Consider the following 25,515-nt stretch of genomic DNA (forward strand, 5'->3'; position numbering starts at 1 on the left):
TTGATGGATTTATACCTACTGCAGTAGAATACGGACAGAAACGGGTAAATCCTGTTGTTCAGGGTACACTTGACCGTCAGTCATATTGTTTGTGTGCTGAGGTGATGTCTTCCATGTTCCATTCCCAGTACAAACTGTACAGAATCATGCAGCTAGATGACAATGCAATGTTCTATGGGGCGAACGATGTGCCTTGTTCTTGTTTACATTAAAACTGACATGTGCCCATGTCAACATGCTCCCCACATAGACTTCTTATCGTCAGCTCCTGAGTTATAAAGTATTCTATTGAGGAAGGTCACGTGACGAGAACACGAATTTCAGAATTCAGGAGTTGGGCGAGAGAGTGGAACAGAAAGAGGGAAAAGTGGGAGAGAAGCTGCGTATTCAAAAGAGGTGGAGAGGGGTAAAGGGGAGGCGAAGAGGAGAGAGGGAGGAAGGAAGGAGGGAAAATTTGGAATATTTGTAGATTGTGAAACATGTTGGTAGGGGAACTGTGGATGGTCACCGCCACTGGCAGTCACTGTTTTAGAGTGCTTGTTTTCCCCTTGTTTGCGGTATGTGGCAACCATTACCATGCTCTTGCACACAAACAAACAAAGACAGACACTCACGGATACTTAAACAAACACCTCTGACGGAGAGTTTAACCTACCTCTCACTTTCTTGTTACTGCTTTGCACAATTGTGTAGTATTGTAGATAGAAAGTCACAAGTGATCAAGTCCTTGCCAATAAATTATTCTGAAGAGAAATGTGTTGCTACTGTGCAGAACAGCCTTGTGAGTGGGTGGTGTAGTTGAGAGTGGGTGGTAGTGAGCACATGAGAAGTGGTTGTTATCACAGAGGCCCATGAGCAACACCTCCAAGACCTCCCGTTATTTGACTACACCAGAAGTAGACAAACAGAATTCCCATTCTACTACTGATGGAGACAGTGGAGGCTGCTGAGGGGATAACGGCTTATAATAATGTCTGGAATGGAGAAAATGGAATCAAATGTATAGAAACCATGTGTTTGATACCATTCCACTGATTCCGTTCCAGCCATTACCACGAGCCCGTCCTCCCCAACCAACTGTGGATGGAGAACGAAATCGGATTCGGAAAGGACCGCACACTGTTAGACACACCCTGGAATCCAAACTGATATGCTCAGTTCCACCATTGTTTTAGATTCCAGGCTATAAATCTGTGTTATTCATAAGTAGTTTGACTGGTTGTGACAGAACGTGCAGTTCTTTTAAAAGTAAACTGAGAACTGTCGTCTATGCGCTCATTGCAATGCGCTCATTGTCATGAGATCTAATCAGATAAATCGGTTTGGACCATTACCCAATCATCACCTGGTCACTTAGCAGATCTTTCCCATAAACACGGACATGGATGCCAATAGTTTGTGCTTGGCAAATCAGATTCCAACAAAGTTAACAAAATTGGGGCGTACCCTAAGCCAAAATATGTGGACATGTTTATTTTCCACTCTGCAGTGAGACTATTTCTTACTCACATGATCACCTGACATCATTTCTACAGCTGATTAGCAATGAGGCTGCTGGGAAGAGTCAGTTTGGGAGAGGACAGTTGGAGTCAAGATGAGTCCGCTTAGAATTAAAGATGACTTCATAGTGGGGTGGGTTAGGATTAAGAATAATTCATTTAGGCGTGTTTTCCTTACCACAGTTTCTCTGCTGCAGAAAGGAAGCCAGGGACCGTATTTACAGTCGGATCTAGGATCAGGTCCTCCCTGTTCATTCAATGTTATTCATTATGATCTAAAAGGCACCACTTATGCAAGATCAGCAATCCTACTCTGAAACACTTTCTGAATATGGCCACAGATGTTTTAGTCATCTATGTCTAGGTGGTGATTTGTGGTAACCAAAGTGAGTATTCCGTACACTCCCAAAGTCCTTTTACATTATACAGGCAACATTTTGACCCTATAACTAGGTTTTAATCAGGACCACATTTACATCATGAACTTGCTTCTTGGGATTACTCAATTAGCAGAATAAGTATGTGTGCATACAGGTGGGCATACAGGTAGTGCCATCCCAAGGAGCACACAAATCCAATGAAAAGGAGAGCCTAGGAGGCCAAAATGGAGGCCACGGTGTATTCACAGGACCACTGAGTGTACAAAACGTTGGGAGCACATTCCTAATATTAAGTGGCACCCCTTTTGTCCTCAGAACAGCCTCAATTCATCGGGGCATGGACTCTACAAGGTGTCGAAAGCATTCCATAGGGATGCTGGCCCATGTTGACTCCAATGCTTTCCACAGTTGTTTCAAGTTGGCTGGATGTCCTTTGGGTGGTGGACCATTCAGCAGCATACCACCCTGCATACCACTACTGGCTTGCTTCTGAAGCTAAGCAGGGTTGGTACTGGTCAGGCCCTGGATGGGAGACCAGATGCTGCTGGAAGTGGTGTTGGAGGGCCAGTAGGAGGCACTCTTTCCTCTGGTCTAAAAAATATCCCATAGCCCCAGGGCAGTGATTGGGGACACTGCCCTGTGTAGGGTGCCGTCTTTCGGATGGGACGTTAAACGGGTGTCCTGACTCTCTGAGGTCATTAAAGATCCCATGGCACTTATCGTAAGAGTAGGGGTGTTAACCCCGATGTCCTGGCTAAATTCCCAATCTGGCCCTCAAACCATCATGGTCACCTAATAATCCCCAGTTTACAATTGGCTCATTCATTCCCCTCCTCTCCCCTGTAACTATTCCCCAGGTCATTGCTGCAAATGAAAACGTGTTCTCAGTCAACTTACCTGGTAAAATAACGTTAAAATAAAAAAATTAAAAAAATTCTTGATACATACAGGAAACTGTTGAGCGTGAAAAACCCAGCAGCGTTGCAGTTCTTGACACACTCAAACCGGTGCTCCTGGCACTTACTACCATACCCCGTTCAAAGACACGTCTTTTGTTAAGCCCATTCACCCTCTGAATGGCACACATACACAATCCATGTCTCAGTTGTCTTAAGGCTTAAAAATAATTATTTAACCTCCTCCCCTTCATCTACACTGGTTAAAGTAGATTTAACAAGTGACATCAATATGTCAGTCTATGTCATGGAAAGAACAGGTGTTCCTAGTGTTTTGTACACTCAGTGTATATCATATCCATATGTGCAACCCACTATCAAAGCTTATTGTGAATTAGACACTAATTACTTGGATTGCAATGTCATACAGAATTCAATATAATATTGTGTGTGTGTGTCTGTGTGTGTGTTGAGCAGAATGGCTACTCATTTTCATAGAGCCCAGGCCAGTGTGTAACAGTTGGCCCTTGGTCCTGCTCTCTCCAGACAGGGCCTCGGTCACAAAGCACACTTTGTCCCAGTAAATAGGATACGGCCTGCAGCTGGGCCACCATGCAGTGTCCTGTCCCCTCTCTCTGTCTCTGTCTCCCCTCACACACTGTCACATCACAGAGCCTGAGGTATGCACCATAATGACAGGGCAACCTCCAGGTAATATTTCACCTAGCCAACACTGAGATAAGTGCTCTGACTAAGACATATCATCAGACCAGAGCAACTTCCGTTCTGAGCCTTAGGATAGGACTTATATGAGGTTGTTGTAGTAACTGTACTCTCACAAAGGAAACCGTATGGATGGTGGTCACAGAAGGTTTGTGGCACCTTAATTGGGGAGGACGGGCTCGTGATAATGGCTGGAGCGGAATTTAGTTTGATTGTGCTCTTTAACATACACGCTTAGAAAAAAAAGGTGCTATCAAGAACCTAAAAGGGTTTTTCGGCTGTACCTATAGGAGAACCCTTTGAAGAACCCTTTTTGGTTCCAGGTAGACATCATGATCCTTATTCTCCTGGCATGTTTATCCATCCTGTTTGCTTGTTCAGCACATACATCCTCTGCTGTTTGTGTGTGCCTCAGTGGCTATCACACAGTATTTCCTGTAGTGATGGGAAGTTTGACTCTTTTTACTGACTCAGATGAATCTTTTGACTCATTTCGTTCATTTGATTCAGTACCTAGAGCGCGCAGGACTCCCTGCCGGCGAACGATTAATTTAACACTTGAAAGGCTCATGATTCTACAAGCCTCCCGTTCACCACAGGGGGCTTATTGGAGCTGTCATTTGTGACTGAGACTTACTCAAGTGTGCTTCAAACAATGTACATTGGTGATAGCTAGGCATATAACCAGACTAGATTGTGAACGACTCTTTGCGGAAAGACTTGACTGCGGAGAGGGAGATATCGTTCGCGAACTGCTGCAGGCCCCCAAACGTTTCGTTGTCGATTTTGTTGAGCAGAGGCAGGCTGTTTATGCTTCTACAAAGCTGTGTAGCTTTCAATAATCAACTAATTACATGAATTCTTACACCATGAGATCAAATACCAGTTCTAAACATGTATTCTTCTTCTCTATCTATTTTCCTGCACGCACATATGATAGACAGCTGGTGGTCGGAGCACGTCTCTGGAACCACTGAGCCGGAGAAACGCGTATGAATCATCGTGGCCAGCAGAGCAGGTCAAACGAACGACTAAAACGAACGAGTCACTCTGAAAAATATACCATGACTCTCAAGTCAGTTAAAAAGGTTGTTAAAAAATAATCATTTGGGAACTGCACATCACGAATTTCCTGTTCCTCACAGATCAACACAGTCTCACATTCAATTCGCGCATATATGTACAAAATGTATTTCAGCAGATTTCGTGCGTTTTTGTGCATTTTTGGGGTGTTTTAGGGTGGTTCAATTCGTTTGAAAATACACGAATTTCCGTGCTACTTAATTCGTGCGAAAATACACGAATTTCTGTGCTACTTAATTCGTGCGAAAAGACACGAATTTAACCAGTAGGCGACACAAGCCGTTGCAACAACCATGTAGACGCGATAATTTGTCTTTCATTTTTGTTCTTCTTAATGGCTAATTCAACGTCATGAATATACAGAAATGTTGTCTTTGTTTAACCATGTTTTAAAATGTGTCGTTGTATGCCTATATGTACTGTTTTAGACTTGCTGAACAGAATTTGAGAAAAGACGCACATTTAAGTGCGACTTAATTCGTGGGAAATATTGTTTTATTAATGCCAATGCTGTTTTCTGTGCTTGATTTCGCTTAATACTTTGGATACTGGTGCACTTGTAATCAGAACGCCTTTTTGTCATGTAGGCAACCATACACGATTTTCTTCATAACCCATTTCATATTTTGTGGAGCCTAAATTACACCATTTTCTTCATAATGCATGTATTACATGTTAATGTAAAATAATGAATTATGTTGGCTTACACTTATGGCCTTTCCAAGGCCTTTCCATACCTTAAGGGAACATTTTAGCACTCGCCATATGGTTAGTGAGAAACGCCACTTGCAAATGTAAGGTCCCTTACTAGACGTCCTGCAACGTTTCTAAAATTCGTGGACGGCGTCGGGACGTGCGCGGGGGAGAGATCTTTCAGGAAGTCATCAAACTAAATCTCTCGGACGTTCGGTTTCCGTTTTATAAAAATAACAAATTTTGGTCATTTTTCCGCAATCTCGGAAATTCCCACCAGAGGGAAAATAAATAATATTGCAAATGCACAAGCACATTGCAAATGCATGTGGCCTTTTCTCCTAAACGGAAAATATTTCGAAGACGTAATGGACAGTTGGCCCCGAACAAGATGGCGTCGAGGCCTCAACGCTTTTTGAGTTATGGCCATTTTTCTGGGATTAAAGGTCAAAAACGCAAAGTAGGGTGCTAATTTGACCGCTTCACGTCAAAGTACATAAGCATACGGTGTCAGGAAAAAAAGAACCAGCCATTTATCTATCGTAATTTAAGAGAAATCGTACATTGACAAATTGGTCATGTTCACAAAAAGGAGTAAAAAAAATAAAAAATTACAGATCCAGTTGCAGTGTGTTCAGACAAACATTTTTAAGTGGATCTCGAAGCTCTGCCAGAATTCTGTGATTTTATGTGATTTTATGAAATAACACACACTCATTTAACCCTCTGTAAATAAGTCAGTTCTTAACATAAAGACTTAAACCTCAACATTATATAAGAGCCTACCCCAAGGAGGATATGTGTTCACTTTCAGCTTCCTATGTCAACCGGAAGTACCTTCAAATGGTGCCATAGGGTCAGTTTCGAAGGGTTAAAAAGGTCAGATCTGCCTCCCGGGTGGCGCAGTGGTCTAGGGCACTGCATCGCAGTGCTAGCTGCGCCACCAGAGTCTCTGGGTTCGTGCCCAGGCTCTGCCGCAGCCGGCCGCGACCGGGAGGTCCGTTGGCCTAGCGTCGTCCGGGTTAGGGAGGGTTTGGCCGGTAGGGATATCCTTGTCTCATCGCGCTCCAGCGACTTTTGTGGCGGGCCGGGGACAGTGCGCGCTAGCCAAGGGGGCCATGTGCACGGTGTTTCCTCCGACACATTGGTGCGGCTGGCTTCCGGGTTGGAGGCGCGCTGTGTTAAGAAGCAGTGCGGCTTGGTTGGGTTGTGCTTCGGAGGACGCGTGGCTTTCGACCTTCGTCTCTCCTGAGCCCATACGGGAGTTGTAGCGATGAGACAAGATAGTAATTACTAGCGATTGGATACCACGAAGAAAAGGGGATAAAAGGATGGAGTGAAAAAGTACGGTGCTTAAAGACACACAAAGCCTGCAATGGCATTGCCATTATCTCCAGGCCGTGCCGAGTTCAACGAGATGCCCCGCTTGACCGTAGCTAGCTCGGTCTGAGTGCAGCGACAGGGACAAGAAGAAGGACCCAAATGACCCTTTGACCTCAATTTCATATTCTTTTGCTTTTGGGAGACAGAGAGAGAACCGTTAAGGTTAGAAGCACAATTTGACCTCAGGAACGTTCCTAAGGTCCTCCCGATCTGTGCAAGCCTAACATTGACCGTGTGGCATTAACCCTTAATAGTTAAAAGAAGGTGTTTACATCAAACAGTTTACAATGACATGTCTCCCCATAGGAATGCATTGCCTGCTCCCCTAAATTCAACCTGAAGCCTATGTGGGTTAATAATGCCTTATGAACCTGTCTTCGATGACAATCCATCAGGCCACTATGAGGTCTACCTGTGTCGATTCTAAGCTTCCTGGAGCAACCGGAAGTGGTTAAATCACCCTAAAAGTGTTTGCCATACCCAACCTGCAGTTTGAGAGAAATAGTGCATTCAACCCTATGTAAATCAGTGAGTTCTTAACGTATAGACTTAAAACTCAGGATTCTGTAAAAGCCCACTCCAATGAGGATATGTGTTTACTTTCAGCTTCCTGTGCCAACCGGAAGTGCCATAATTGGTGTCAAAAGGGCTGTTTCGAAGGGTTAAAAAAGTCAAATCTTTCCAAAACTTAATATATGTGAATAGGAAACCCTCATGAACTGTAAATCAGTCATTTATCCCATCAGATTTCAAGGAAAATTTACACACCCACACAGAAAGGATGGAGTGACACACTGAGGGGCTTAGAGGCAGACAGTGCCTGCAATAGTTACTTTTGTTTGAACTTTTAAAGAACCGTCAGACCTAGAGTTCTGAAACTTTACAAACCTGTTCTAGAGCTCAGGTCGATTAAGCACGGTGAGTTATGTGGCTCTAGAAGGTTCTCGGACCGATAAAAAGCCTCGGTGCATTTGCATTGACTTCAATTCATTTTGAGCATTACAAAATGGTGACATTTAGAAAAGTCCCAGAGTTGCACGACTAGGTGCATTGAAACCGGCTCGGCCCATAGAGACGGACCCCGACATTTCTGTCCGATAGCTCCTTCAAGGACCCCGTAGCAAGGCATGGAAAAAAGTGGAATTTCAGCACCAATTAAGGTTTTGCTCGGGCACCGAATGACCTATCGAGCCGAAACTTGGGATTCGAGGTCGCCTCACATAGGGCTAAACATAATGTGAAAACTGGACCCGCAGCTAGAACATAACTACCTATTATTTGTTTTATTATGGTTTAAATGGAAGGCGCTGTGAATTTTGGGCCTGTTATGAAATATGTGATAGTTGGCTTCTAAACGAGTTGGAAAAAGTGAGTTTGGAGTCAGATGGTATCAGTTTGGTGTCTGAAAATATCTAATTGGCTGATGGACACTGACTTGCTAGTTGACTTTTGTGCATTTGCAATATGTTTCAACAGTGAAAAACCACCAAAATAGCATTCTGAAATTACCACTAAAAATGACATCACCATAGCCGTGCCGAGTTCAACGAGATGCCCCGCTTGACCGTAGCTTGCTCGGTCTGAGCGCAGCGACAGTGACAAGAAGATGACCCTTGACCTACATTTCAAGTCTTTTGCTTTTGGGAGACAGAGAGAGAACTGTTAAGGTTTAGAAGCACAATTTGACCTCAGGAACGTTCCTAAGGTCTCTGTGCAAGCCTAACCTTGACCGTGTGGCATTAACCCTTAACAGTTAAAAGAAGGTGTTTACATCAAACAGTTTACAATGACATCTCACCCCATAGGAACACATTGCCTGCACCCCTAAATTCAACCTGAAGCCTATGTGGGTTATGAATGTCTTATGAACCTGTCTTCAATGACATTTCATCAGGCCACTATGAGGTCTACCTGTGTTGATTCTAAGCTTCCTGGAGCAACCGGAAGTGGTTAAATCACCCTAAAAGTGTTTTGCCATACCCAACCAGCAGTTTGTGATATATAGTGCATTCAACCCTGTGTAAATCAGTCAGTTCTTAACGTATAGACTTAAAACTCAGGATTCTGTAAAAGCATACCCCGATCAGGATATGTATTTACTTATAGCTTCCTGTGCCAACCGGAAGTGCCTTAAAATGGGGTCATAGGTGCTGTTTCGAAGGTTTAAAAAGGTCAGATCTTTCCAAAACTTTAAATGTGTGAATCGGTCAACCCTCATGAACTGTAAATCAGTAATTTCGCTAAACAGATGTCAAAGAAAAGCTCTCTCTCACACACACACACACACACACACACACACACACACACACACACACACACACACACACACACACACACACACACACACACACACACACACACACACACACACACACACACACACAGCAAGGACGGAGTGAAAAAGTATGGTGCTTACAGACACACAGAGCCTTAAATGCTTTTAGGGGGGATCCAGACTTCCATACCCGCTCTGGGAGCGCTATACTACCGCCCCAAATCAATGGGTGCTGGCCTGAGTGATTTATGGAGGTTTTCAAAAAATATTCTAAGTCCAAACTTTTCGTGCACCTGGTATTTTTTTGGGGTTACCAGGCGTCATTTTTCAAAACGGTTGAAATTGCTTTTAGGGGGCATCCAAAGTGTCACATGACCGGATGAGGTAACTATTCTTGTTCTTCTTGTAACTTTCCGGTAGGCTAGAAGCTTTCCGGTGTTTTGCTGCTCGACACAGGTCGACGCAGGTATTGCACTTGATTTATCGTTATCGTAACCGTAGGTGTAGCCAAGTGGAAATACGAAAGCTTTCTAGCTATTTCGCACTGACGGTAATTTGAACACAAGAACGTTTCTAGTGAAAAGGTGCTACACTCAGAGCCATATATTTACACTCAGCCACCCTAGCCTTATTACGGGTTAACGTTTTGGTAATTTTGGTTGGCCAACAAAATGTAAGACTACAATGACTGCATACGTTTCCCCAAATGTTATACGAAAAAAAAATGTTTTGTTATTGATGGACAATGCAAGGCTGCCATTGTATTTTCAGTTACATTCTGTTCAATAAAAATGGTTTACACGTTTATTTTTTAAGAAATACATGGAACTACAACCGAAAACACCATTAACCATCATGCATTGCTTACATTCATTCTATACTGAAAAGTCTGTTCAGAAAAATCGAAAACAGTACATATAGGCATAAAACCACAATGTTTTAATAGGGATTAAATAAAGACAATATATATATATAACCTCTTATGGTTATATGGTTAAAAAAAATACAAAATATCTATATATTCATAACGTAAAATAAATAAATACAGGCGATCGCGTCTATGGTTGTTGCAACGGCTTATGTCGCCTACTGGTTAAATTCGTGTCTTTTCGCACGAATTAAGTAGCACAGAAATTCGTGTATTTTCGCACAAATTAAGTAGCACAGAAATTCGTGTATTTTCAAACGAATTGAACCACCCCAAAAATGCACAAAAACGCACGAAATCTGCTGAAATACATTTTGTACATATATGCGCGAATTGAATGTGAGGCTGGGCTGCACAGATTCACACAAGTCACTTCAAAGTCTAGCGTGCTCGCAATTACTGCCTCTTCAATTTGAATTATATTATATTGAATTCGGTATGACGTTGCAACCCAAGTCCTTTGTGTCTATTTCACAATAAGCTTTGATCGTGGTTTGCACACGTTGATATGCTATGCACTGTGTACAAAACATTAGGAACACCTGCTCTTTCCATGACATAGACTGACCAGGTGAATCCAAGTGAAAGCTATGATCCCTTATTGACGTCACTTGTTAAATCCACTTCAGTCAGTGTAGATGAAGGGGAGGAGACCGGTTAAAGAAGGATTTTAAAGCATTAAGACAATTGAGACATGGATTGTGTATGTGTGCCATTCAGAGGTTAATGGGCAAGACAAAATATTTAAGTGCTTTTGAACAGGGTGTGGTAGCAGGTACCAGGCGCACCGATTTGCTGCTGGGTTTTTCACGCTCAACAGTTTCCCGTGTGTATCAAGAATGGACTACGACCCAAAGGACATCCAGCCAACTTGACACAACTGTGGGAAGCATTGTAGTCAACATGGGCCAGCATCCCTGTGGAAGGCTTTCAAAACCTTGTAGAGTCCATAACCTGACAAGTTGAGGTTGTTCTGAGGGCAAAAGGGTGCAAGTCAATATTAGGAAGGTGTTCCAAATATTATGTACTCTCAGTGTATTTCCATAAAGGGTATCTGAAATACCTTTCAGTTATAGAGACAGTGAGAGATGATGAGTGATGTAAATATCAGTAAGTAGGGCAAAATGAAACTTCCTCAACAGAAACTCTCAATAGACGATGACAGATTTGCATGAAACCAACAAGCGTTTTTTGTGTTTTTGCCAGCTGATAAATGGCAAGCACAGCATGCCTGCAATATTGAACATGGTGTGGGTTGCTGGCTTCATAAACAAAAGGCTCTTATTGACAATCTCCCTTGCTATCTGAACAGAAGGAGTCCTCTGTTCAATACTACATAGCAGGAACATGTTATTGTCATGCTAGCTTTGTTAGCTAACAGCCCACCATAATGTGACAATGCTAACCACTGTCTAAATCTGAGTCCATGTCTGGGGATGTCTAGAGAAGGTTGACACAATGGAAGACTTTGTTGAGTCCAGTCAAAAAGGACATTATGACAAAAGAAGGAATACTCATTTTGATGGAACCACGAGAAAATTCTATGGAATGTTTTTGTATTGGTTTGTAATTTGAAATCAAGTGGAAACAGAGCGAACTATTCCCCAACCGATTCACATACGGTGGATGTGTCATGTGTGATATGTAAACACATTTCTCGTTCTGATGGGTATGTAACAGTCCTCACACAATATATCTGAGTGTATGTCAGTACAATTTCTAGAGCATTATATCTAACAGCCATTTTCTTCCCTTTCTCTCTCTGCAGTGTTTCCTTTGTGGTGGGGGGGTGGGGTGGCCAGCGGTGGTGGGGGCTGGGCCCAGGGCTGGGGCCAAGGCTGGGGTTGGGACCGCTGTATGCAATGGGAACCAGGGCCTGGAGAGGGGGCCCAGGCCCCAGCGTTTGACTGTCCAGTCTGGTGTGTCCTCTGCCGGGGATGCAGGGCCAGGCTCAGGGAGGCCTGCCAGAGAGGGAGGGGAGCCATCAGACTGCCCACAGACATGCTTAGCATCAAACTCCCCCAGCTCTTCGACATCCACCAAGTCCCCAAGGTAAGAGTGACCATACTGAAAGAGAAACCTTTCGCAACCATTTCACAAACCTTCAGAGGTTTCACAGACTGAATATTCAACCCATTTTTGTAAATAAAAAAATAAAATAAAGATTGCCTTTCGTGAACTGAAACTCGCACTTGACTTTTTCCCCCTACTTGCACTGACTTTGATGAAAGCTACTAAAAATGTACCTACTATGACTGAGATATGTGGTTGTCCCACCTAGCTATCTTAAGATGAATGCTATCTTAAGATGAATCAACACTCCTACTCGAAGACACTTTTTGAAATACAGGCCCAGATGTACCAGACTAGGAGGACAGGTCTTGATGTCCTCCAGTTGTTTGTTAGATAATCTCTATAGTAGCCTATGTACTGTGTATCACAGTGTTTTTCCTTCAGGTGTTCCGGGAGGATGGCATCATCTCGGGATACCGTCACCCCCAAAGCTCCGCCCTGGACTGCATCCTTAGCACCTTCCAGATGACCAATGAGACAGTCAACATCTGGACCCACTTCCTGCCCACATGGTATGTACACCAATGCAAACACTCTGAATGTAGACAAGGAGATCAGATCCATAGATAGCTGGAGGTATTCTGTAACAATTAGGGCTGGTTTAGACTGGAAAGCATACATATCAGATTAGTGTCTTCCTGTCTTCGTATCAAATCTTCCGATCACTCCCCCATTTCATATGAATTGAAACTGACGGTGTTGCGACGCGTCTCATTTCCCAGGTACTTCCTGTGGCGCTTCAGCGTCCTGTGCTCCACACTGAACTTCCTGTCAGAGAGCTACACCTGGCCGCTGCTGGTGTACATGCTGCTGATCTGCGTGTACCCATTCACCTCCAGCTGTGCACACACATTCAGCACCATGTCCCCCGAGGCACGCCACATCTGCTACTTCTTCGACTACGGCGCACTCAGCCTCTACAGCCTGGGTAAGGCCCGCTGCATGACGCCTGACTGTCTGCACTTCACAGTTAGACTATTAGTACTTCCTTTAGTTATTTTTTCTGGTTATATTTCCTCCAGTACCACGTCTGCCTACTCTCACAGTAGGCTACTGCTTCCACTAATCCGACCTGGTGCAATCCCACAGGGTAAAGTTCACGTGCAATCTTTCAAGTTCCAAAAAGTCTCGGCGAACTTGGGCAATCAGTTGCATGATTAGAACTTTGTATACTTCTTCCCACATTTGCAACCATTGTTTGTGTGGTTACTTCATTGTTCGTGTATGTTTGATTTGGTGCTGTGTGTGTCGTGTTGCTGTGCTGGTCTGTCTGGGCTTGTCAGATTCAATGTAATTAAGTTTTTTTCACCCACAAAACCTCATAATAATACATGTCTTGTTCAAGTATCAGATCAAATCAAATGTTATCGGTCACATACACATATTTAGCAGATGTTATTGCGGGTGTAGGGAAATGCTTGTGTTCCTAGCTCCAACAGTGCGGTAGTATCTAACAATTCACAACAACACGCACAAATCTAAAAGTCAAAGAATGGAATTAAGAAATATTTCAAAAATTAGGACGAGCAATGTCGGAGTGGCATTGACTAAAATACAGTAGAATAGAATACGGTATATACAATTGAGCTGAGTAAAGCGGTATGTAAACACGTTCGACAGCTCAATACCAACAGTGAAATCAGAGTTTGTTTTCTTTTACAATTCTTTCACCTTGGAATAATGTTTGTCTTTTGTTTAAGACATCCAGCCTGAGGGTTGCTCATCCAATAGAGAAGCCATACAGGTCTACTTACAAACAGAAAGCATGTCGCACCAGATTGCACTGTCAGATTTAGGTCAACAGGCAGCATAGATTAAAATATCAGCATATGTTTTCCTCTCGGATCCAGCATCTGGGAAAAGTTTTTATGGATGTGTGCACACCACTGTTCTACACCTTCACATGTACATTTCCCATGGATTCATGTCTGTGTCCACGTGCTTGCTCAACCAATTCACATACTTGGGTATTTGCATTCTGCTTGTGAATACGTGTGCTTTTCTTGGGTGTGTGTTTGCTTGTATGGGTGTGTGTGATAGGCTTGTCCCTCTCTTTCAAACATAAACCTTGTCTCTTACTTTGAAAACGTGCCTTTTCATATCCATATGAATGGATATGAGGCCCCTGCAATATGATCCTTGATCTACCACAATTCTCCTTACTGCTGAAACATACCCAGCACTAAATGTCCAGACGTTTCTGGGATAAGAATTGCAAATGTTTACTGTAGATGGTGTTCTGCAGGCAAGCTTATTTAAAACAGCTTCTAGATTAATTGGAAGTACATCATTAGGATTAAAACGGGTGTTGAAGCATATATACAGCAAGTCCAAGGCCAATGTTTCATTAGTAGGTTATTAAAGCCTAATTGATACATTATGATCATTGCAATTTATAATTATTTCAAGTGCTTGGTGAGTGTATGGTAGGTAAATGCATGGTAGATTTAGTTTCAGATATCGTATGTTTTTTAAAATAACCTTTCAGTGTTTTTGTGTGTTTGTGTCCAGGTTGTGCCATAACCTATGGCTCCTATGTGATGCCTGACTGCTGGGTCAACAGCTGGCTGCATCAACACTTTGTGCCCATTGCCATCTGCAACACACTATTCTGCACCAGCCTGTCCTGCTATTCTAGGTAGGCAGCCAATACGGTATCCTACCCGTGATGCATCCCTCTCCTCGTCGTTGAAACCATTGTAACTTTCCTCACTCTGTTTTTATTTGTTTATAGATTCCTGGAGATGCAGTTTCCACACCGCAGTAAAGTTCTCCGTACAGGGGCATTTGTCTTTCCATTCATCTTTGACAACATCCCTCTATTTTACAGAGTGAGTGTATTTTGAGAAAGTGTAGACAGAGTTCACAGAAAGTCTGCTTGTACAGTCATTGGGTTGCATTCTGTTTGTTATGTCACAGTTTAGATCCGATTAATGCCTCTCTTTAATACATTGACCAGGACTTATGGCTCATTAACTTAGAAACTGATTTTGTGTAGAATAAATAAAGATTTGACCACATGCTGTTAAAGCTTTTAATCCCTTGGCCGCTGTTTGTGCCAATGATCTTATGTGGGTTTGTATATGTGTGTGTGTGTGTGTGTGTGTGTGTGTGTGTGTGTGTGTAGCTGCTGCTGTGCTGCAGTGGCAGCTGCTGTCACAGTGAGGCCCTGCCCAGTCACTGTTACCACCTCCTCTTCGCCTTCCTCACCTGCTTCCTGTTTGCCTCACACCTTCCAGAGAGGCTGGCCCCGGGGCGCTTCGACTACTTCGGTACGTCCACGCACGGTTACCATGGCAGCCGGAATTGGGAGGTTATATCAGTTATTGATCAAGCTTTAGCTAGTCTGGCCTGTGGCCAGTTATTGTTGTCGCATATCAGTGTCCTTTCTACTGTGTCCGTGATGGCACTGTAGGCAAATATTTGAACAGTGACAATTTGAGCAATCCTGGTAAATCCTTATTCACTGCAGTATGATCAAATTCAAGCATTTCTAATGACTCTCTCTCTCTCATTGATCTCTCTCTCCTTCTCTCTCTCCTCTCTCAGGCCACAGTCACCAGCTTTTCCACATCTGTGCCGTGGTGGGTACCCACTTCCAGATGGAGGCGGTGCTAGCAGATATGACCTCACGCAGGGCGTGGCTCATTGCGCAGGCGGCCGTACCCTCCTTCCTGAGTACCCTGGGGGCACTGGCCCTCGGCATCATCCTCAACCTAGGCATCATTGGCATCTTCAGTGCCCCTCTGCTGTGGGACCCCCACCACAGTGCCAACCACCCACTGATGCCACCCGCGAAACGCAAGCAACAGTGACACTCCCCACAACCAGTGACCAACCAGTATGTTCAAATGAAAAGGGTTGGCTAAACTATTCTCCCAGTCGCGAACTTTGGAAATAACAACCATAAGAAGTTGTATTCTACCTTTTAAAACCAGGTAGTATTTGTATAAACCCATTGCATTATTATCACAGAATGTTTTTTATTCTAACGTCATTATAAGGTTTGTTTAGGAGTTTATTAATGTGTTCACTGTTTACTTTGAAGCCGAATACCCAGCTATTTTTATGAAGCCTTTCAGTTATTCAGTAGCATTGTTTACTGTTTAAAGTTGTGGAAGTATTTTGAGTTAAAGTATCATATGCCAACTTCTTTTCACTTATTCTTGAAAGGATCTGGGTTGTATGAAGCATATGTGATGTCTAACAACACATAAAAGTGCCTTCTTTTATATATAGTGACCCAAATGTTACCTAAGTACCCGTAACATTATTTCTGGTTTGTGTAAATCTCAAACTGGAAAAATCTTTAACTGTAAATTTGCAGGGAATTTTCATATTAATATATAAGTATTTAGCTACTGTTTTTCAATTGTCCTATATATTTGTAAGCCATTATTAGAACATCTCAAAACCCATATTTAATATAAAGTATGACTATCCATTACATGATTCTCATCACTAACTGGACTACTTAGTAGGATTCCACCATTTTGTTTTAATATTCAAAAACCATCTCATTTAAATCTCCACTATGACTTGAATAAATGTACAGACCAGTGTAGTGCTCTCTTAGATTGCCTGCTCTAAACGTCTACACTCTCAGAAAAAAAGGTGCTATCTAGAACCTAAAAGGGTTCTTCGGCTGTCCTCGTAGGAGAACCCTTTAAAGAACCCTTTTTTGGTTCCAGGTAGAACCCTTTTGAGTTACTTGTAGAACCCTTTTCACAGAGGGTTCTACATGGAACCCAAAATATTTCTATCTGGAACCAAAAAAGGTTTCTCCTATGGGGACAGCCAAAGAACCCTTTTGAAACCCTTTTTTCTAAGTGTGTACCTGAAAGATACAGCACTGTACCATGTCTATGATTAAAAGACAGGTGCCATTTTACAGAGGTACGTTTCCATGGAAACTCCATGGTTCTTTGCAGTTTGTGTTCCTGTGAATGCTCAGTCACTTTAATTGTTCTTTGGACTTATTTGTTACATCTACAACATACATTAATGGTCATTGGATAAATTTTTTGAAACACTACGTGCTGTTTGAATGTCAGGGAATTACTGAAATTCTCTCTAAAACATACCCATCATCGTAACATCGATAGGACATACCAAATGATCTTGTTTATAACAGCTATCTGATGGAAGAAATCTTAGATGATGGTGCACAACAGAACTGAATGAGTGATGTCTCCTCATCTCCCAGGCATGTGGATGTGGTCAGTGAAGGTCAAAGAGTCTTGGCACTGTCGTATTCATGTGGTATCGGGGTGGTCATTGCAAGTTTATGGCAAACCAATATACCACTCACCCCATGCTGATATAACATTGTCAGTAGCTATTGTTTACATGTATCCTTGAAAAAGAGTGTGGTATCTCTTGAGTATTTAATCCTTGTAGTATATATAACAGCACTTACTGTTTCTGTTCAGTTGTAAAGCGTAGTGCATATGTACAGGTAACTGCCAAAATAAAGGAAACACCAACATAAAATGTCTTAATAGGGTGTTGGGCCATCACGAGCCAGAACAGCTTCTATGCCTTGGCATAGGTTCTACAAGTGTCTGGAACTCTGTTGGAGGGATGCGACACCATTCTTCCACGAGAAATTTCATAATTTGGTGTTAAATTGATGGGGTGGAAAATGCTGTCTCAGGCGCCCCTCCAGATTCTCCCATAAGTGTTCAATTGGGTTGAAATGTGGTGACTAAGAGATACACACACCCTTTAAGCACCCTATGCTCCTTTGAGACCCCTCTTTCAAAGTCACTGAGATCTCTTCTAGCCATGGTAGCCAAAATAATGGGCAATAGGGCATTTTTATACATGACCCTGAGCATGATGGGATGTTAATTGCTTAATTAACTCAGGAACCACACCTGTGTGGAAGCACATGCTTTCAATATACTTTGTATCCCTAGTTTACTGAAGTGTTTCCTTTATTTTGGGCATTACCTGTATATTTGCATGATTATTTTTGTAAATATTATAGATTAGGAAAAATTATTAATAACATCCCCAACATCATATGATCATTTCTTGACATAATAGCACTTACATTTACCACACTAGACCTAACACACGTCATTATTTTATCATGTAGCTCTGTATTCAGTATGTAGGGGAGACCAGGGTTGGTTTTCACAGTGCTTATAACTTCCAAACTAGAGGGCGCTGTGTTATAATTTTAAGATTAAAATGTGTGAATTCTTTGAAAGAACTAATCCACCTGGTCGATTCATGTCATCTTAACAAAACATTTATTCTTTTTTTAATTCATAGGTGAACGTTTTTTTTTTTTTTTTAAGATTTCGGAATTTAAAAAAATATATAATGTTTGAATTATGGAAGTATACATGTAAAAGGATATTATAGGGAGAGCTACATTCCAAACCTATTTCTGAGTTCCTAGGTCAAGTCATGTGGTAACTAGCATCTTAATTAGCATTGGGTTCTTTTGCTGTAAACCTTCCTTCCCACCATATCAAAATGTGTTGGGAATAATATATGTAGGGTGGAGAGCGTTAGCACATTGGGAAGATGTCGCCGAGACATCAGAATAGAGTCTTGATGCCTGGCCGACATATATACTATGTAGAACTGTAGAATTTAAAGTGGAAGTATTCTAAAAACATCTGTGAGACGTCTTGCCAATTAGCAAACGATGTCTAAACTGCATCTTCCCCATTCATCATGTGTACATCCATTGGCTAAAGGTTTCTCTGCTATCTGGGTTTGTTGCCTTTCTCTCCCAAACATATTTTTTCTGTCACACCGACAAATGTACACATGTGTGTGCAATACACGCACACACAAATTGACTCAAAATGTCATATGTTATCCTGCATTTTGTTAGGAATATCATTTGATAAAAGAAAGGCTATTTCTAAGACGCTGTTAACTATATTGCTTGATTTCCTTTTACAAAAGGAATAAACTACTAGCCAACATTGTGACAACCAACCCCATCAGTGGAGACTGCCTAGGGGAGAACGGCGCATAGTAATGGCTGAAACAGAGCGAATGGAATGGCATCAACCACATGGAAACCATTTGTTTGATATTATTCCACTGATTCCACTTCAGCCATTACCACGAGCCCGTCCTCCCCAATTAAGGTGCCACCAACCTCCTGTGAACCTTATACTGTGTGACAACCAACCCTGCGATGGGGCTGGTTGTCACAAGTGGACAGAGTGTGTTTGATGGCTTATTACTTCTTGTTGGAATAAGACATACTAATAGGATCCCTATTTCAACCCAAGACCTTGGTCTTTCTGTTAATGTTGAAAAGAGTCTTGTTATATATACTGGTGCTGAGAAATACACACCAGAGTAAAACGTGTGACAACCAACCCAAGTCTCCCTTAAAGGCTTTGGGTGGTTATGAGGGAATAGAAAGTGATATTGTGTCAGTGAGGGAAATGGACTTTGTTGCAGGTCGAGCAGAGTGTACAGGCAGTATAGGCAAACACACATACACACACTTAATGTTACTCCAACGAGAGCCCTATTGTTTGAAAACCAATTTTTGTTTTGAGGGTTAGTGTATTGAACACAGAGAGACCTATATATTTGCCCTTTTCATCATCATTATACCACTCAGTTTTCCACTATTGATTTTGGTATGGTGCTTTCATCGTCTTACAACTTGTTTCTTGGAAGTGGGTCGTGACTAGCGTGTGGCCGACCATATCGACCATAACTGTATCTGAATTGACATATTGTAGTGCTGATATACCTGCAGTTGGCGCATATAACCTATTGTCCTTTAAGTTGTTGAATATTTGAATGTTCAACTACATTTCTAAACATTCTGTTATGCTTTTGTCATTGAAATCTACTTTCGTTCAAACTAGATTATCGCTGGGGAAAAAAGTGATGACCTATTTAGTTCAAATGCGTCTGTTTGTTCACGTCGATCCCTTTCATGAAGCTAATATGATGATTCCCAAAGTGTGTTCATATTGAATGGCATGTTACAGTAAGTAAAATAGGAAGCTATGCAAAGATTTGGTTGGATGACACAACAAGCCACACACCAAGGAACTTCCAGTGACTCCTGAAGAGTGCTCGGTTTTAGCAAAGAGGGAAGAAGCGGTTTGAATGAATGTCTGTGCCTATTTTCCTTTCATACTACCTTTAATTCAACTTTTATTTTAATTTAGTATATATGCTGTGTTTTGTGTGGAGAAATGAATATAGTTCCTGGGGAAAAAACTGAAGAGAAAAAAAATGTCATTGTTTGCTATCTTCTTACTAAAATTGTGTCAATGCTGCCTTATTAGAGTGTATTGATCACTGGAATCATTTCTCTAATAAAAATTACTTACCACATATTTGACAGCATTAATGTGTTTGTCTGTCGACTGTGTATAACAACTGTATCAGTTGAAATGTTGGATCGTATAGGGGAGGACTGCAGTTACTTTCCAATACACTAGATGACAACCTTTCACTGAGCAATGATCTACTGTAAAACAACCAATGTTCTACTGCAAGAGGGAACCAAGTATTGGTGTATGTATGAATGTGAGCAGTAGGGGGCATGATTGAACAAGGCTTATTTTTTTGCCTTGTAGCCAACAGTATGTAGCCCACCCCATCTACAAGAGTGGAAAAGATAGTTATTTTGACAGAATCTACCAAATTGCGATAACATACAACAAAAAACACTGCTTATCTTGTTTTGAGGCAATTTTAGGTAATGTTTTTCTCTCTCAGTCAATGGTGAAGATGCTGTCATATTGCTCTCTAAACTTCAGATGGGGAATAGAGGCTCTCTGTGCCTTGGGGAAGAGTGTGTATTAGGGTATCTTATTAAAAAGGAGGAGTGATAATGAGGGAGACTCGCTTGGCCCTAGTCCTGGAAGGAGATGGGCAGTGGAAAGTATATCTCTATAGGGGGTTGAAGGTATAGTCCCGTCTCTGCCTGTAAGACGTCATAGGAAACAGTGGTGCAGCATGAGCCTAACAAGTGTTTTCATTTCCAATACACTAAAGAGAGGGAGAGAGCCAGCGATATAACATTACTCACAACCCATTAGCCCTCCTAAGGGAGTGGATATGGAGAAAAGGGAGGGAGAAAAAAAAGTGTGAGGTGAAGAGAGGCTGCTGTAATATATCCAAAGTGTGCTTGTTTGTTTTGGGGGGGGTAACCTAAGGTCATATAAAACTTTATTCTTCCAGTAACTGATGTGTCTGGTGAGACTTCCAGTGAAAAAGTACTGCTGTGTATGAAAGGTGCTTTTGCAGGCTAAAACGTTTAGGTACAATTAGTCTGTATTTGTTCATCCTCCGAAATATTATAAAAACATGTACTGTAAGATGGTAGACAATTGGAAACTGAGATCCTTGAACCAAATGGTTGTTTTATTCATGGGCAGACGATATACAAAGTGTTGGGGTGACAATATTTGAACATTACCATTTTTTTTTACATCAATAAAGTATATGTACATATTCACATTCAAAGGCGTCCAAATTGTTTTACTAGTCTTGTAAAATGTCTGCTTTTATTTTCAAGGTGAAAGGTTAAAAGGGAAAGTAGACCTTGTTGTGTCACGGTCTCTATTTCAATTCCATCTGTCACTCTCCTCCTGAAGTTTCGATCATTGTTATCCATCTGTTACATGTGAAACCATTTCACTGTATCTCTCTCAACCATCTTGTCCCTTACTGGATTTCAGCAGCTAGCTTTGATGTTAAAGGCTGATGTTAAATGCTTTGGGGTCACTATGAGGCATGTTAACATGGCTATTTCCTATGAAAGCTATGTATCTGTACCTGAACCTATGAGCTATAGTCTTGCACTGCATACACATTTTTGTATTTGGAGTATACTCACTGGCCTTGGACAGAGAAATCATTATACAGTATTTAAAAGCAAAAAAAAAGTAAGAATTGTATGTCAGGAAAAACACCTTCCTGGCCTTTAATAGAAGTTCCCACGCTGTTTTTTCAAAAATATTCCTATTTTACAATTAGTCGTCATTGTTTTGTCCTCTGACAGAAAATGATTTCATATACAGTAAAACATTTTAAACAGAGTAATACATTAGATAAATAATGAATAAGTCAAAAGAATAACTGTACAACTCTACTAAAATGTTTGTAAATATAATGATGTACATTCGGATTAGAATGAGTAGGCGGAGAAAGGCAAAACATTGTACTGTATTCCATTAGCTATAAACAACTGTAGTGAACAATATCAACAGTAGACGACGTCTGGTAAAACTTACCATTGCACACACACACACACACACACACACACACACACACACACACACACACACACACACACACACACACACACACACACACACACACACACACATTACTGTATTCAGACATTTTCAATCCAGATGATTATATTGATAAGGAGCATCTCCCTTAATGACCATTTACTGTTAGTTCATATTCCAAAATGCTAATTGATAATTGATATCCCAATGCACTGCAAGTGATAGCCATGAAGAACACAAACTTTGTATGCAGTTTCTTTACTATGGTCTGGGCTATGCATATGAAAAATGAAGGATCTGATATAACTGCCTAACAATAGAAAGCTTTCTGATTAGTGCAATTGACTTGGCACAATAGGTTTCTCTATATTTTCACTCCTGCTGATTATATCACACAGCTTGAAAATGGAAAGATGGCGTCTCACTGTTCCAATACATCTTGAACATAATGGTAAAGCTGTTATTATCAAAATTGTAGATGTTTGAAATTTCACCTATGAAAAGTATGCTTGGGCTTGAAAATCACTGAGCCCCTTAAACTTCACTAAAGTAATTCAACTTCCCATGTTCCCAGGCAACAGTAAATCCCAGAAAGTATTCAGACCCCTTGACTTTTTCCACATTTTGTTACATTACAGCCTTATTCTAAAATGGATTAAATAAATAAAAATCCTCAGCAGTCTACACACAATACCCCACAATGACAAAGCACTTTTTTTTTTCTTTTCTACATTTTAGCAAATGTATTAAAATATAAAAACAGAAATGCCTGTTTTTACGTAAATATTCAGGTCCTTTGCTATGAGACTCGAAATTGAGCTCAGGTGCATCCGGTTTCCATTGAACATTCTTGAGATGTTTCTACAACTTGATTGGAGTCCACCTGTGGTAAATTAAATTGATTGGACATGATTTGGAAAGGCACACACCTGTCTATATAAGGTCCCACAGTTGACAATGCATGTCAGAGCAAAAACCAAGCCATGAAGTTGAAGGAATTGTCCGTAGAACTCAGAGACAGGATTTTGTTGAGGCACAGATCTGGGGAAGGGTACCAAAACATTTCTACACATTTGGAGGTCCCTAAAAACACAGTGGCCTCCATCATTCTTAAATGGAAGAAGTTTGGAACCACCAAGACTCTTCCTAGAGCTGGCCGTCCGGCCAAACTGAGCAATCGAGGGAGAAGGGCCTTGGTCAGGGAGGTGACCAAGAACCCAATGGTCACTCTGACAGACCTCAAGAGTTCTTCTGTGGAGATGGGAGAAACTTCCAAAAGGACAACCATCTCTGCAGCACTCCACCAATCAGGCCTTTATGGTAGAGTGGACAGTAGGAAGCCACTCCTCAGTAAAAGGCACATGACAGCCCCCTTGGAGTTTGCAAAAGGCACCTAAAGGACTCTCAGAACATGACAAACAAGATTATCTGGTCAGATGAAACCAAGATTGAACTCTTTGGCCTGAATGCCAAGCGTCACATATGGAGGAAACCTGGCACCATTCCTATGGTGAAGCATGTTGGTGGTGGCAGTATCCTGCTGTGGGGATGTTTTTCAGTGGCAGGGACTGGGAGACTAGTCAGGATCGAGGCAAAGATGAACGGAGCAAAGTACAATGGGATCCTTGATGAAAACCTGCTCCAGAGCGCTCAGGACCTCAGACTGGAGCGAAGGTTCACCTTCCAACAGGACAACAACCCTAAGCACACAGCCAAGACAACGCAGAAGTGGCTTCGGAACAAGTCTCTGAATGTCCTTGTGAGCCCGGACTTGAACCCAATCGAACATCTCTGGAGAGACCTGAAAATAGCCGTGCAGCAATGCTCCCCATCCAACCTGACAAAGCTTGAGAGGATCTGCAAAGAAGAATGGGAGAAACTCCCCAAATACAGGTGTGCCATGCTTGTAGCATCACACTAAAGAAGACTCAATGCTGTAATTGCTGCCAAAGGTGCTTCAACAAAGTACTGAGTAAAGAGTCTGTATACTTATGCAAATGTTTATTACAGTTTTTTATTTGTAATAAATTTGCAGAAGAAAAATGTTAAACTATTTTTGCTTTGTCATTATGGGCTATTGTGTGTAGATTGATGAGGGGGGAAATTATTTAATCAATTTTAGAGTAAGGCTGTAACGTAACAAAATGTGGAAAAAGTCAAGAGGTCTGAAAACATTCCCAAAGGCACTGTATAGTCTGCATTCCTCCAATCATGCAAAACCCTTCATCAGGACAACACCCATTCAGTCACACAATAAAACACTCACAGTAAACACTTGACAGGTCATCGCTGGCTCATCCTTTTCCTCCCGCTCCCAGTCAGCGGCACACGGAGTTAGGGCTGGGTCGTCATGAGACGAGGCGAGCTGGGGTAGTAGGCAAAGCTGAAGCAGCATGGATGTTGCCAGTGTCCGTACAGTATGTCCAGCTTTAGGGTTAAGAAACAGTGACCAGGAAGTAGGAAGTAACCCCCATCTTCATAGTCTTCCCATCGCTTCAGGGTAAAGTTTCTCTGAGGCACAGATCTGGGATCAGCTTCCCCTCCCCCAATCCTATCTGTAACCATTAGTGGCCCAAAAATACCCAATATCAGCACCTAGGAGCAACTTCACCCTACTCCCTTTCCAACACAATGGTCCTTATCAGACCAGATCCTAGCTAAGTCTGTCTGACCTGAGCAAATATGCAATCAGAGGGTGTGTCGGTGTGTTTAAGACACATAGGGGTAAATGACTGCAATGCTTAGGTTCAGGATTGCCATCGCACAGTCCTTTACCTAACTCCCACCCCTTCCCAATACCCATCATCCCTGACCGTAAGTTCCCCTACTTCCCCTTGCCTGGACACTGCCCCAGCCCCAGACCTCCAAGCCTCTACCCCAGGATGTCCAGGTAGATAGGGGGGCTCTTGACAAGGGCAAGGAGGCGGCTGTGGATGTCCTTGATGACCAGCCTCTGCTGGGGTTCCCTTTGCCAGCAACCCTGCATCAGGCCGTGTACCTCTTTGGGGCAAGTGCGTGGTCTCTCCAGCTCCCGGCCCTGTGTAATGCACTCGATAGCCTGTGGGGGTGCAAATAGAGGCAGAGGGAGGGGGTTAGAATTAAAAGGTCTGCTAGCTACAGTAACTCCAGGTTTTTGCAATGCCTCTTTATTTGGGGCTATTACCGCATGGTTTGAATGTTTTCATGATTGTCACTTTTCATTAATAATGAATACTTTTCATTAATTAGACACTTGGGTAAGAACAATAAGTGGAGTTGTCAAGATGAGTCGACAACTTCTGCACAATTCTGGAGAACGTTCTGTGAGAACCAAAGATGTTGCCTCTAATAAGCTG

General features: G+C 42.1%; 2 protein-coding genes across 3 annotated transcripts in view; one reads left to right on the forward strand and one right to left on the reverse strand.

The window, feature by feature from the left end:
• LOC129858585 (membrane progestin receptor delta-like) overlaps positions 1 to 20,272 on the forward strand; it is a 26,564-nt gene extending 6,292 nt beyond the window's left edge. Inside the window, exons 5-11 of the mRNA XM_055927913.1 lie at positions 11,629 to 11,912; positions 12,318 to 12,445; positions 12,656 to 12,861; positions 14,445 to 14,571; positions 14,668 to 14,764; positions 15,061 to 15,205; positions 15,483 to 20,272. Coding sequence (XP_055783888.1) covers positions 11,629 to 11,912; positions 12,318 to 12,445; positions 12,656 to 12,861; positions 14,445 to 14,571; positions 14,668 to 14,764; positions 15,061 to 15,205; positions 15,483 to 15,748 — 1,253 coding nt within the window. The 3' untranslated portion in view covers positions 15,749 to 20,272. The remainder of the gene's footprint in view (positions 1 to 11,628; positions 11,913 to 12,317; positions 12,446 to 12,655; positions 12,862 to 14,444; positions 14,572 to 14,667; positions 14,765 to 15,060; positions 15,206 to 15,482) is intronic.
• Positions 20,273 to 21,284: 1,012 nt separating this feature from the next.
• LOC129857493 (high affinity nerve growth factor receptor-like) overlaps positions 21,285 to 25,515 on the reverse strand; it is a 29,114-nt gene continuing 24,883 nt past the window's right edge. For both annotated transcript variants that reach the window (XM_055925813.1, XM_055925812.1), the window contains exon 17: positions 21,285 to 25,238. In XM_055925813.1, the coding sequence (XP_055781788.1) occupies positions 25,053 to 25,238 (186 nt within the window). In that variant the 3' untranslated portion in view covers positions 21,285 to 25,052. The remainder of the gene's footprint in view (positions 25,239 to 25,515) is intronic.

The sequence above is a fragment of the Salvelinus fontinalis genome, chromosome 6, assembly GCF_029448725.1.
Source record: "Salvelinus fontinalis isolate EN_2023a chromosome 6, ASM2944872v1, whole genome shotgun sequence".
Taxonomy (NCBI): Eukaryota; Metazoa; Chordata; class Actinopteri; order Salmoniformes; family Salmonidae; genus Salvelinus; species Salvelinus fontinalis.